The sequence below is a fragment of the Pteropus vampyrus genome, unplaced genomic scaffold (assembly GCF_000151845.1).
Source record: "Pteropus vampyrus isolate Shadow unplaced genomic scaffold, Pvam_2.0 Scaffold8, whole genome shotgun sequence".
NCBI lineage: Eukaryota > Metazoa > Chordata > Mammalia > Chiroptera > Pteropodidae > Pteropus > Pteropus vampyrus.
This window is the reverse complement of record NW_011888789.1, coordinates 6532133-6545886: the sequence shown is the minus strand read 5'-3', so window position 1 is coordinate 6545886 and position 13754 is coordinate 6532133. Positions and strand designations below refer to the sequence as shown.

Below are 13754 nucleotides of genomic sequence, written 5' to 3'. Positions count from 1 at the left end.
GGTTTTATAGGATTAACTACAATATATTGGTTTTGTCCGATTCCCCTACTGCATTAAGAATTTTATTTGTTTTTGTGTCCATAGTATGAAACTGAGTCTGGCAAAAACAGTGGGTTCTTAATTATTAAATTAGGTTAAATCTTTACTTAACCTAATTTTATGTGTTTAAAAATTCGTGATGGCAGAATTAACCTAAAGGCACAGGTAGAAAGGGAAAATAGATAAGAATCATTAGCAGAATAATGGAGTAATAGGATAAAAAGAGAATATTAATAACATCGATTGCCTCTGGCTTTTCTTTTTATCACTCCCCTTAGAGGAGTGTATAAATCTGTGGTCTCAGCAAAAGCAAGTAGCTCCAAAAAAATACCAGTCTCTACTTCTAATCTACATTCCATCTACCACTTCTTAAGTATGCAAGCAGCAAAGACACATTAATCTAAACGTCTATCTGTTTGATCATTCATTAAACATTTGAGTGTCTACTGTGTCAAATATTAGTCGACCCCTTGGACAGTGCGGTTAGGACTGCCAACCACCTGTGCAGTCGAAAATCCAGGTGTAACTGCAATCAGCCCTCCGCATATACGGATTTCCAGCTGCGAATCAACAATTTTGTATTTGATACCCTCAGAGAAAAATGTTTTCTCCTGAGCCTTAAAGAGTGGAGAAGATGTGAAGCTAATTATAAAATATAATGTTATAATAAAGTTAGAGGTATAGATGAGAGATTGATTATTCTTCCTAAGAGTCTTGAGAGATGTTTTTAGGAAACTTGAGATGGCCTTAATGGGTAAAAGAGAAACAGAATTCTTAAGTCCATTGCCTTGTTTGTATCATTTTGATCCTTTTTTGTTTTAATATAACTTACTTTTAAACATTTTAAATTCATATGAAAGGATATTTTAAATTTGTATCATTTTGATCCTTTTTCGTTTTAAGATAACTTACTTTTAAACATTTTAAATTCATATGAAAGGATATCATTTTAAAGATTGTCAGATGCTATGGTTGAATTTGTACTTGAGATCTCAATTTATGTTCTACCCCAGATGAGTACTCTGAGCCATCCATGGTTAATGTCATCTACTTTGTCTATGATTGATTTTAAGGGTGGGCAGAACTTAATCAGTTTGGGCCAATGACATACTGAGGACAGATTGACTTGTGTGTGAAGGGGAGAGGGTTGTGGGTGTGTGTCTCTGGGAATAGAAGTCAATCTGATGTGAGCAGGGAAGCAGGTTGCTCAAGCTACCGATAACACTCTTGGGATAGTAAAGAGAGACAGATGTTTGGATACCTGAAAACTAAGGACGGCAGATCAGAGACAGAAAAACCTGGGTCCTTAATGACCTCTGGAGCCATGGAATCTGTCAATCTTGATAAAGGCTTCCTGATTACTTGTTATAAGAAGTTATTTTTAAGCCAATTTGAATGAGTTTCTGTATTTGAAATCTATAGCGTTTCAACTGATACTGAATTTGGTACTAGGAAAGGGGTACTTGTATAGGTGATTCTAAAATACAGATTTAACCTGGAAAGACAGAAATAAGGACCCCCACTGTTTGCAGATGGGAAGTTGGTGATATTCCCTTCTACTTTGGGGGCATACCCATATGCTTTATGAGGCTGTGGTTTGGAGCAAATTGTACAAAAAATTGAGGATATTGAAGTGCCTTGACCATTTTCTGCTTAGATCCAAAAGGCCTTTAAAATTCAGAATTGATAAAAAAGATCCTTTCTGTTTATGGCCTAAATTTCACAGATCAGCTTTGCAAGATTACCTTGAAGTAAAGAATCTTTTTCAAAGTTAATGTGAATAAGGTTTAAAAGGAAGGAGATTTAACGGAGATAAGTAAATTCCACGAAGCACAAACATATTGCCTTCTACCTTTCCCAGATACCTCCTTTTAAGCAGTTTCCACCTGGTAAATGGAACTACTCAAGTTTATATAGTAAAGATATATTTTAAATACAGTTTAGGAGTCAAACTGATAGTATCAAATTGGAGCGCAATAAATAAAGGCCATTCCAAATTCAGGGCCTTGGGAGATGGAAAAGTTTCAGAGGCTTGTTGCCAGGAGACTGAAATTCCTAATTGTAACCATTGTCTAAACAAGATCTTGCTATGGTTACTAGCTTTTGGAATTTTGAAGAATCCTAGCTGCTGCTTTTTAGAAGAATGTATTTTGTTCCAAGGGCCGGTTAACACTGGCCATTTTTGTGTCATTCTACACTTTTTCTGAATTTAATTGTAATCCTGTTTTTTCCACCAATATAGCTTAATTTGGTTTCCATATTGATTGGATGATTTATCCAGTGATAAATAATATCCATTATTATTGTATTGTTGTGTATGACTTTCTTCAGATCTGTTACTTATTTGCTTAATAGATTTTGGTGCTTTGGTGTTGTATGCATATAAATTTACAATCATTATATTCTTGAATTGACCTTTTAATCATTATATAATAACCTTTGTCTCTTCTTACAGTTTTTGACTTAAAGTCTGTTTTGTCTGATTTTAAGTATAGATGCACTTGCTCTCTTTTGGTTTCCATTTTTGTGGAATGATTTTTCATTCTTTCACTTTGAGCTTTTTGTGTGTTTCCTGAACGAAGTGAGTCTCCTATAGGCAGCATATAGTTAGGTCTTGTTTCTTTTATCCATTTACCCCTTTTGTGCCTTTTGGCAGGAGGATTTAATTCATTTTCATCTAAACTAATTATTGATAGGATTTATTATTACAATCTTGTTAATTGTTTTGTCTGTTTTACTGTTCATTTCTTCCTTCCTGTCTTTCTGTCTTCCTTTGTGAATTGATGATTTTTCATAGCGATACACTTTGATTCCCTTCTCTGTATCTTCTGTAAATCTACTGTAGGTTTTCATTTTGTGTTTATCCTCTGGATTACTTGAAACATTATATAAATATAGCAGTCTGTTTTAAGCTTATGACAATCAAATTTTGATTATTTACAAAAACTCTGCCATTTGATCCCCCTACACACATATTTTTGTTTTTTTATATACATCTTTTATATTGTATATCCATTAACAAATTATTGTAGCTGTAGCTATTTTTAATACATTTGTTCTTCACCTTTATACTAAAGTTGTAGTCAAAACACTACTGTAAGAGTAATCTGAATTTAACTATATACTTATTTTGAACAGAGTGTTATTTAATGTTTTCATGTTAGTAGTTACAGTCTTTTTGTTTCAGCTCGAAAAACTCCTTTTAGCATTTCTTGTAAAGCAGGTCTAGTGGCGATGAACTCACTCAGCTTTTGTTTGGAAAAGTTTTTATCTTGCCGTCATTTCTGCAGGACAACTTGGGTAAAGTATTCTTGTTTGGCAGTCTCTTTCTTTCAAGGCTTTGTGAGTGTATCATCATATTTTCTCCCAGCCTGCAAGATCTCTGCTGAGAAATCTGCTTATAGCGTTAAGGGGGTTTCTCTTGTATAAGAGAACTTCTTTTTCCTCTCACTGCTTTTAAAATATATATATTTTTTATTTTAGACAATTTTGTTACAATATCTTAGAGATTGTTTTGGATTTATATTTTGGGGTGACCTGTTAGCTTCATGTACTTGGGTGTCCAAATCTTTCCCCAGTTGGGAGAAGTTCTCAGCTATTATTTCTTTAAACAAGGTTTCTGTCCCCTGTCTCCTTCTCTCCTCTTCTTGGGACTCCAGCGATGTGTAGATTGTTTTCTAACAGTGTCCCATAAGACATGTAGGCTTTCTTTATTCCTTTTCATTCTTTTTTCTTTTTGCTCCTCTGACTGGATAATTTCAAATAATCTGTTTTTGAGTTCTCTGATTCTTGTTATTGACCTGGTCTGTTATTGAATCTCTCTATTGAATTCTTCAGTTCATTCATTGTATTCTTCACCTCCAGATTTTCTGTTTGGTTCTTTTTTATGTTTTCTATCTCTTTGTTGAAGTTCTCATTTTGTTTTTGTATTGTTTTCCTGATATTATCAAATTGTTTGTCTCTGTTTTCTTGTAGCTTCCTGAGCATCTTTAAAACAATTTTGAATGTAGTAGGGAATATCCTATATCTTTATACCTTTGGAGCCGGTTACTGAATATTTACTTTATTCTTTTGGTGGAGTCATGTCTCCCTAATTGTTCACGATCCTCGTAACCTTGTGTAGGTATCTGCACACTTGAAGTGATCACCTCTTTCAGACTTAATGGACTGACTGTAGTAAGGAGAGACTATCATCTGTGGATGAGGGCATGCTGGAGTGTGCTGTGACCCCAGGTTATTAGTGCAGAGCACTAAGTCGGGGCATGTGGTGGCTCCAGGTTTGATGAGAGTATGGTAACACATTAGATTAGGCCTTGGGGTTGCACAGCATTGACAATCATGGTCTTTGGCAAGTCCTGCCAGGGTTTCACAGAAGCTGCAAGAGCTGTGGGGATTCTCTGCAGCTCCTAGGGTAGCAGAAGTTGTGGCCCAAGCCGGTGGTGTATACACTCTCACCTGTTGGGGCCAGTTGCAAATACATATATACTCACAAGACAGCAAGGGCCAGGACCAGTGAAAGATGCACTGGCAGCTTTGGGAATCCTGGCTGTTGGTGTGTACCACTATCCCTGCTGGATCTTGCCATGGATGTATGTCAGTGGAGGCCAATGACAGAGGTCAGGTCAGGAGTGTGCAGGTGCACAGCTGGAGAGGCTAGCTTCAGGTAAGCCTAGTGGTGCAAGACATTAACAGAAGACAGGGCCGCATCTGGGTGAACATGCAGCCTTAGCTTTTGGTGTGGTCTTACTTGGTTGTAGGATCTTTCCACCCTGTGCACACACACACCAATTTAGGCTGGTGACAGGTGGCACAGCTGGAGAGACTGCATGTTAATGGGTGTTAGCTACAGGAGTGTAGGGTGGTGTATTACATTCATGTAGCTGCAGAAGCATTGGCTGACTGCTGGTAGAAAGTCCCAGTCTGCCATGGGAGCAATGGTAGGGGGAGTGGAGAGGAACTTAGACAGATGGAGTCAGCAAACACAAATTCTTGTGGGGCAGAAACTAATGAAATTTACAGGAGTATGCAGTAGCTGTGCTGGCCATTAGGGTCTTTAGTGGTGAAAACTGCTGCGGTTATTTGTAGAGCAGGTCACTGGGTATCTTGGTCACGGCTGAGACATGGCTGATCTTGGTAGCCCCTGTTTTTTTTCCTTGTTTTTAGCAGTCTGTATGTCTCATCTTTCCTGGTCTCTGGTTGGGGTGAAACCAAAGCAGGTCCCTCATGTGGTACCCCAGAAAGCTGGGGAAGCTGGTCACTAACACCACTCTCACTTTCCCAGTGATGGAAAATCTTTCTACCTGGGGTTTTCCCTCTTGGCACTGAGCTATGCGACTTGGTGGGAAGGAGGTGGGATGATGTAAGCAAACTGAAGCTGTTCATCCTCTTTTTTGTGCAATTATTCTCAAGTTTTCTTGTGACTCTGTGTTGGTGAAATTTCCTAAGTGGACTCCAGAGCTCTTCCAGAGATGCTTTAGTTCATGGATAGCTGTCTAATTATTGATCTTTGTGGGAGCCAGAGGCTAGGGTCTCTTATCTACCACCATCTTTGTAATATCACTAACCTTGAATCAAAATTTTCTATCTTATTTAAACTTTGTTAAATTCCAATTTATATTAGCTGGCTATACTTCATTTCATATACTGCACTTTCTGCCAGCTGGACAGTGGTCACTTATCACCAGAAGTTTGATGAATTTGAAAACAATTAAGTTCCCTTTCAAGCTCTCCAAAGCCAAATACTTCATTTTCTTTAGCCATTTCCTAGACACATACTTAATGCAATACTTTCATTCTCTCCTCTAGGATATAATGTTTAGCCAGTAAGATGTCTAGGTATCACAAAGAATTATTTGGCCAAAAATGTCAATAGTACACTGTTGAGGAACCCTACTCTAGGGTTTACATTATACATCTTTAATTTATCCTAATGTTATATACATATGTAGTATAAGAACCTTACAACAATGAACTTATTTCCTCCTTCCCATCTTTTGTGCTATATTGTTAGTGGGAAAACATTAAATTTCTGGAACAATCCAGGCATTTTCTCAGAAAGTTAATGTTTTTCTAGATCCTAAGAAAAATCAATTGTGAAATTGGGAAAACAAAAAAATATTATAATATCTCTGTGAGAATTAAACTTTAACAATCAACATAGAGATCTTAGCAGTTCACAGAATCTACTGATATCAAGTTGAAAACAAGAGCAAGAAATGATGACATGTGAAGTTGAAAGCTAAGGTTGAAGAAGCATGGTAGAGTGAGAGATGTCCCCAGATTGCTCTCCTTGAAATAACAATAAGCTGAACACCTAAAACTCAACAAATAATACCCAACCTGCACACAAACATGTCTAAGTGAGCGATCTGCAAATAAGAGCTACCACAGGTCAGAATTGTGGGAGTCAGGTGGTAGACTGAGAGAAACAAAGAAGCTGCCTGTGGCAGGCATAGCTCCCTGCAGGAGGAGGGAGATCGGAGAAGGTGTAGCAGACTCCTTGAACAGCCCTGCTTGAGAGCTCTCGACTCCATGCATCAGCAGTGCCCAGGGATCAGGGCAGAAAGCAAAACAAAGTGGGGACAGCAGAGAAGCAGCAGCTGATCATTACCAGCCACGGTTGCAAATCTCAAGGCTGAGTCACAACCCCCATCCCCATCCCAGAGGGCACGTCCCCACCATATCCTCCAAGACCAAACACTGCGGAGCCCCAGGAGAATCTGAGCAAATGCTACCAAAACTGTCACTAACACTGACAGGGACTGAGACTGAGGGTTGCAGTTGTGACTGAATATTTATAAGAAAAGAAAGGCATTACTAAGGCGTTACATAAAGCAGGGATCCAAAAGGCTTAGATGCCACCTACAGAAAACCAAAAGAAAATGCCTTCTTAGCAACAGGCTAAAGAGAGACCTTTATATAATAAATCTTTCTGGGAAAAAAAGCAGAATATACTTCCATTAATGCCCAGGCAGAGAAATAGTCCATTAAACACCGTGAACAACCAAGGTGACAAAGCAGCTCACAAAAAAAAAAAAAAAAAATCTCCAGAAAATAAGCTTAAAGACATAGAAATATGCAACTTAAATGACAAATAATTCAGGATGGTACCTTTGAAAGAACTCAATGAAAGCCAAAGTAATTCATATCAACAATTTCAGGAATTGAAAAAACAACTATATCAGCAGAATGAGTTTTTTAGCAAGGAGATCGAAACTCCAAAAAAGAACCAAATAGAACTTACAGAGATGAAGAACATACTAAAAGAAATGAAGAATGAAATAGCAAGCTTGGGACATAGAGTCATCCAAATGGAGGAAAGGATCAGTGGTATCGAAGACAAATCTAGAAATAGAAGGAAGAAGAGAGAGACCAAAGAATGAAAAATAATGAAAGAGAAATACAAGAACTAGCTGGTACCATCAGGAGAGGAAACGTAATAATGGGTATTCCCAAAGGGGAGGAAAAGGAGCAGGGATCAGAAAGCATTTTCAGACAAATAGTTGACGAGAATTTCCCAAATCTAAGGAATGAGCTGGAGCTTGAAATTCAAGAAGTCAACAGAACACCCAATTATCTCAACCTAAAAAGGCCTTCTCCAAGACACATTATATTAAAATTATCAAAAATTAATGAAAAAAAATTCTCAGGGCACACTGGAAAAAGAAGACGGTAACCTGTAAAGGAAAACCCATTAGATTATTGTTGGACTTCTCAGCACAAACCTTATAAACAAGAAAGGAGTGAAATCAAGTATTCAAACTATTAAGTGAAAGGAATTACCAGCCAAGAGTAATGTATTCAGCAAAACTCTCCTTTAGGTATGAAGGAGAAATAAAGACCTTTCCAGACATACAAAAATTGAGGGGAGGGATTTCTCCACTACAAGGTCTGTATTACAGGGAATACTGAAAGGGATCAGTTCACCTAAAACAAAATGACAAAAAAATGTGTAACTATAAGTAAGACGACTAGCAGGCAAATAGGAACAGAAGAATGCACCCCTTATTAAGAATAGGGCATTATAAGCTTAAACAAAAAGAAATTTACTATTGCAAGATAGTAATGAACATTCAGCATACATAGGAACAAATTGAGACAACAATAACAGAAAAGGGGAAGATTCAAAGGTCCAAATTCACAAAGAGGAATGGAGATAAGGCACATGCAAAAGAAAATGGACTAATATATATATATATATATATAACTATATATATATAAACTATATATAACTATATATATAACTATGTAACTATATAGTTATATATATATAGTTAACTATATATATAGTTATATAGTTATATATATATATATAGTTAACTATATATAACCAGAGAGAAAATCCACAAAACCCAACCAAAAAAGAAAAAAGAAAAAGAAAAAAACACAAGGGCAAGGAAGCAATGGAAACACTGATCTACCAGAAAGCAAAAGATAAAATGGCTATAGGAAAACCTCATATTTCAGTAATCACCCTAAATGTAAATGGACTGAACTCACCAATAAAAAGGTACAGAGTTGCAGATTGTATCAAAAAACAAAACCCAACCCTATACAGCCTCCAGGAGACAAATCTCAGTTTCAAAGACAAATATAGACTCAAAGTGAAAGGGTGAAAAATGATATTTCAAGCAATTAGCATTCAAAGAAAAGTGGGAGTAGTGGTACTAATATTGGAAAAAATAGACTTCAAAAAAGGTAGAGAAAGATACCAAGGTAAACTTCATAATGATAAAGGGAATCATATACCAAGAAGGCATAACACTTATTAATATCTATACTCCCGATCAGGGATCCCTAAAATATATAAAGCAATTACTAACAGAACTAAAGGGAGAAACAGACCAAAAAACTATCATACTAGGGGACCTAAATACCCCACTGTTGGAAATGGACAGATTGTCCAAACAGAAAATCAATAAGGAAATATCCTTAAATGACACATTGGAAGAACTGGACATAATTGATATTTATAAAGCCTTTCATCCCAAAACAACTGCTTGCTTATACATTCTTCTCTAGTGCCCATGGAACATTCTCAAGGATTGGCCACATACTGGGACACAGAGTTAGCCTCAACAAATAAAAGAGGGTTAAAATCATACCAACCATATTCTTTGATCATAATGCTTTGAAGCCGGAGATCAACAGTTAGAGCAGGAAGAACCACACATACATGGAGATTAAACAACGTGCTACTTAAAGAATGACTGGGTTGGAGAAATAAAAAGAATGATCAAGAGATACATAGAAACAAATGATAATGATAGTACAATATGATAAAACTTTGGGGAAATGGCAAAAGCGATAATAAGAGGAAAATTCATATTATTACAGGCTTATCTCAAAAAAAAAAAGATGGAGACCAAGTAAACTACTTAACACTTCATCTCTAAAAACTAGAAAAGGAAGAATAAAATGAATCCTAAAATCAGCAGAAGGAAAGAAATAATCAAAATTAGAGCAGAATTAAATGAAGTTGAAAACAAACAAAAAATAGAAAAAATAAATGCAATAAAGAGCTGGTTCTTTGAGAAATTTGATAAAATTGACAAACCCCTGTCAAGACTCACTAAATAAAAGAGAAAGGACACACGTAAACTCAGGGATGAAAGAGGAGAAATTACGACAGACACCACAGAAATACAAAGGAACATACAAGAATACTATGAAAAAATATATAATACCAAATTTAATAACCTAGGTGAAATAGACAATACTTAGAAAGATACATCTTCTTAGACAGAATCAAGAACTGGAAAATCTAAATAGACCGATCAGCAGTATGGAATTTGAAAGTCATCAAAAACCTACCAAAAAGTAAAAGTCCAAGACCAGATGGCTTCACCAGTGAATTCTACCAAACATTCAAAGAAGATTTAATACCTATTCTTTTCAAACTCTTCCAAAAAATCGAAGAGGAGGCAATACTTCCCAACTCATTTTATGAGGCCAATATTACCCTGATACCAAAACATGCTAAAGATAACACTCAAAAAGAAAACTATAGACCGATATTTCTCATGAACACAGATGCAGAAGTCCTAAATAAGGTACTAGAGAACTGAATACAGCAACATATTAAAAAGATTATACACCATGATCAAGTGGGTTTCATCCAAGGCAGGGGGCACAGGAATGGTTCAACATACACAAATCGATTAATGTCATACACCACATAAACAAATTAAAAAATAAGAATCATATGATCTTATCACTAGATACAGAAAAAGCCTTTAACAAGATATAACATCCATTTATGATCAAAACACTTAACTAAATCGGTATAGAAGGAAAGTACTTTAACATAATAAAGGCCATATATAACAAACCCTCAGTCAACATTATACAAAAACTGAAAACCTTCCCTCTAAGATTAGGAAGAAGACAAGGCTGTCCACTATCACCATTGTTATTCAGTATAACATTGGAGGTCCTAGCAAATGCAGACAAGAGAAAAATATAAAAGGCATCCAAATAGGAAATGAAGAAGTCATACTGTCACTATTTGCAGATGACATGATTCTCTATATCAAAAACCCCAAAGACTCCACAAGAACACTACTAGAAACAATAAGCAAATACAGTTAAGTTTCTGGATACAAAATCAATGTTCAAAAATGCATAGCGTTCCTATACTCTAATAATGAAGTGTCAGAAAAAGAAGTGGAAAAAATAATTCCTTTTGCAATTGCAACAAAATAAAATACCTAAGAATAAATTTAACAAAATATATGAAGGATCTATATGATGAAAACTACAAGACCCTATTAAAAGAAATTGAAGAAGATAAAAAGAAATGGAAAGATTTTCCGGTTCTTAGATTGGAAGAATCATAGTTAAAATGAACTTATTACCTAAAGCATTATACAGATTTAATGCAATCCCCATCAAAATCCCATTGGCATTTTTTAAAGATAGAACAAAACCCATCAGATTTGTATGGAAGCACAAAAGACCTTGAGTCGCCAAAGCCATCCTGAGTAAAAAGAACGAGGCTGGAGGCATCACTCTGCCCGACTTCAAATTATACTACAAAGCGACAATAATCAAAATGGCATGGCATTGGCAGCAAAACAGACACACAGATCAGTGGAACAGAATCGAGAGTCCAGAATTAAACCCATGTTCAGATGGGCAAAAAATTTTCAACAGAGGAGCCAAAAACATACAGTGGAGAAAGGAAAGCTTCTTCAATAAATGGTGCTGGGAAAACTGGAAAGCCATCTGCAAAAAGAATGAAACTAGACTGTTGTGTATCACCACACACCAAAATTAACTCAAAGTGGATTAAAGACCTGAATATAAGACTGAATATAATGCATTGCGTAGTAGAAAACATAGGAACTCAATTTATGGATCTTAGACTTAAAAGAGGATTTTATGAATTTGACCTCAAAAGCAAGGGAAAGCAAAGGAAAAGTAAAAGAGTGGGATTACATCAAACTTAAAAGCTTCTGCTCAGCTAAAGAAACCGTCAGCAAGGTAAAGGGACAACCATCCCAATGGGAAAATATATTTGCAAGCACGGCTCCAGTAAGAGTTTAATATCCAAAATGTACAAAGAACTTGAAGAGGATGCAGAGAAAAAGGATCCCTCATACACTGCTGGTGGGACTGCAAATTAGTACAGCCACTAGGGAAAACAATATGGAGGTTCCTCAAAAAACTAAGAATTGTTCTACCATATGATCCAGCAATCCCTCTACTGGGTATTTACCCCAAAGACTTGAAAACATATATCCGAAAAGATATTTGCACACTGATGTTCATAGCAGCATTATTTATCATAACCAGGACTTAGAAGCAACCAAAGCGTCCTACAGTAGATGATTGGCTAAAGAAGCTTTGGTACATATATACAATGGAATATTACTCATCTATAAGAAGGGATGAAATACTGCCATTTGTGACAACGTGGATGGACCTTAAGATAATCATGCTAAGTGAAATAAGCCAGAAAGAAAGGTGAAAACCACATGATATCACTTATATGTGGGATATAAACCTAAAAGCAACAAACAAACATGACAAACAGACTCATGGACATGGACTATAGACTAGTGGTTACCAGAGGGAAGGGATGAGGCAGGAAGGAGAGGTAGACGGGGTAAAAGGGCTCAAATATATGGTGATAGAAGGAAATGTAAGTGGCGGTGAACATAAATTGCAAAATATATACGACATATTGTTGAATTGTACATTTGAAATTTACTGGATTTCGTTAACCAATGTCACCGTAATAAAAATAAATAAATAAATAAAGGAAAAATAGATAAAAGAAAGTTAAGGTTGATATTCCCAGGAACTGAGAAAAGTGGTCATGATTTAATCCGTCAGTCTTGATTGTAATTGTTGCCATGTGTGTTGTGGCACTGTGTACTGTTAGTGGTAAGTCATTCTTGCAAATAAAACAAATATTAGTCCACTAATGTGAAGAGTATACTTAATACAAATTCTCTGCGTAGTGTTTCAGGAAATAACGATAGCATGTGGTTTTCAAGAACAATTTTCTTTTGTGGTATACACATTACTTTTAGGTTCTGTGGGTTCTCCATTGCTGATAATCATTTGGAATCACATTTCTGCCATGTTGTTTACTAGTGCTGCCACTCCTGAGCAAGCCATATAGAACTCCTTCTCTAATCTGCCATTTTTGTGGAGGTGGGGGAGCAATATATGCTTTATATTTTTAAGTAGTTCTTGAATGTAGTCAAAATTTCATGAATATCTATGTGTACTTTAGATATAATCTTTTCTAAGCAAGATTTATAATTTGTTTACTATTAGGATAGAGTGTAATCAAATACTCACTTCTTTCTCCCAGCTGCTATCAAGAGTCCCTGAAGAGTGGAGAATGTCCCTAATAATTGACCATATATATGTATATATATTTAAGAAATGCATGTCTCTTCCTCCACAACACAAATAAGAACTTAAGCTCTGGAATATTTCCAAGTCTATCACTTTGCTACTTTGGCAAACTTTAACTGAATATCATATTCCTTCATTTTAAAAATGGTGCAACAAAAACAATAATAATATAATAACAATAGCAACTCAGTTTGGGGGAAGTTGAAAACAAAATGCATGTAAAGGTTAAGCCTTAACAGTGTTGGGCATATTAGCAACATTTAGGAAATTTTACTACTTATTATCACTGTCCTATGCAGTTCATAATTCTGGACATGTAGTAATCTAACCACTTCTTGAATTCTTTCTTTAGATGATTTTCAGCCTAACTTGTTTCCATAGGATAGTAACACCTCTGAATGTTATCAGTTAATTGTCTTATGTTTCTAACTGTTGTAAGTGGAAATATTTCTCTTCTTGAAAATTCTGTTGGTATTCTCATTTAACTACATGCCATTTGTTTTGCTTTAGGGCGGAGATGCGTGAGAGTGGAAGACATGGCAGAGAACTTGAAGAACATTTCTGCTTTTTAGCACTTCCTCAGAGTGATGTGGCTGAGATATATCAGAATGGAATAAGTACCAAAGCATCTACATTGAAGATATTAGGAAATCCTCTTCTTGGAATTTATATATTTAGACATGTTGATGTTGCCTTGAATTATGCTCATACTAGAAGCATTACTGTAGAAAGTATTATAATTTTTAAGGTAGGTAGCATAATACAAATGTTAAATTATACTGTTTGTTTTAAATTGACCTGAACATATCTTCCTTTCAATCTGAATTATTAATGTTTTAAGT

The 13754-nt window shown here is 35.8% G+C and overlaps 1 protein-coding gene across 1 annotated transcript in view; it reads left to right on the top strand.

Moving 5' to 3' along the window:
* The window catches only part of TEX15 (testis expressed 15, meiosis and synapsis associated), a 53636-nt gene that overhangs the window by 18393 nt on the left and 21489 nt on the right, over positions 1–13754 (top strand). Inside the window, exon 4 of the mRNA XM_023520001.1 lies at positions 13423–13660. Within this exon, the coding sequence (XP_023375769.1) occupies positions 13423–13660 (238 nt within the window). The remainder of the gene's footprint in view (positions 1–13422; positions 13661–13754) is intronic.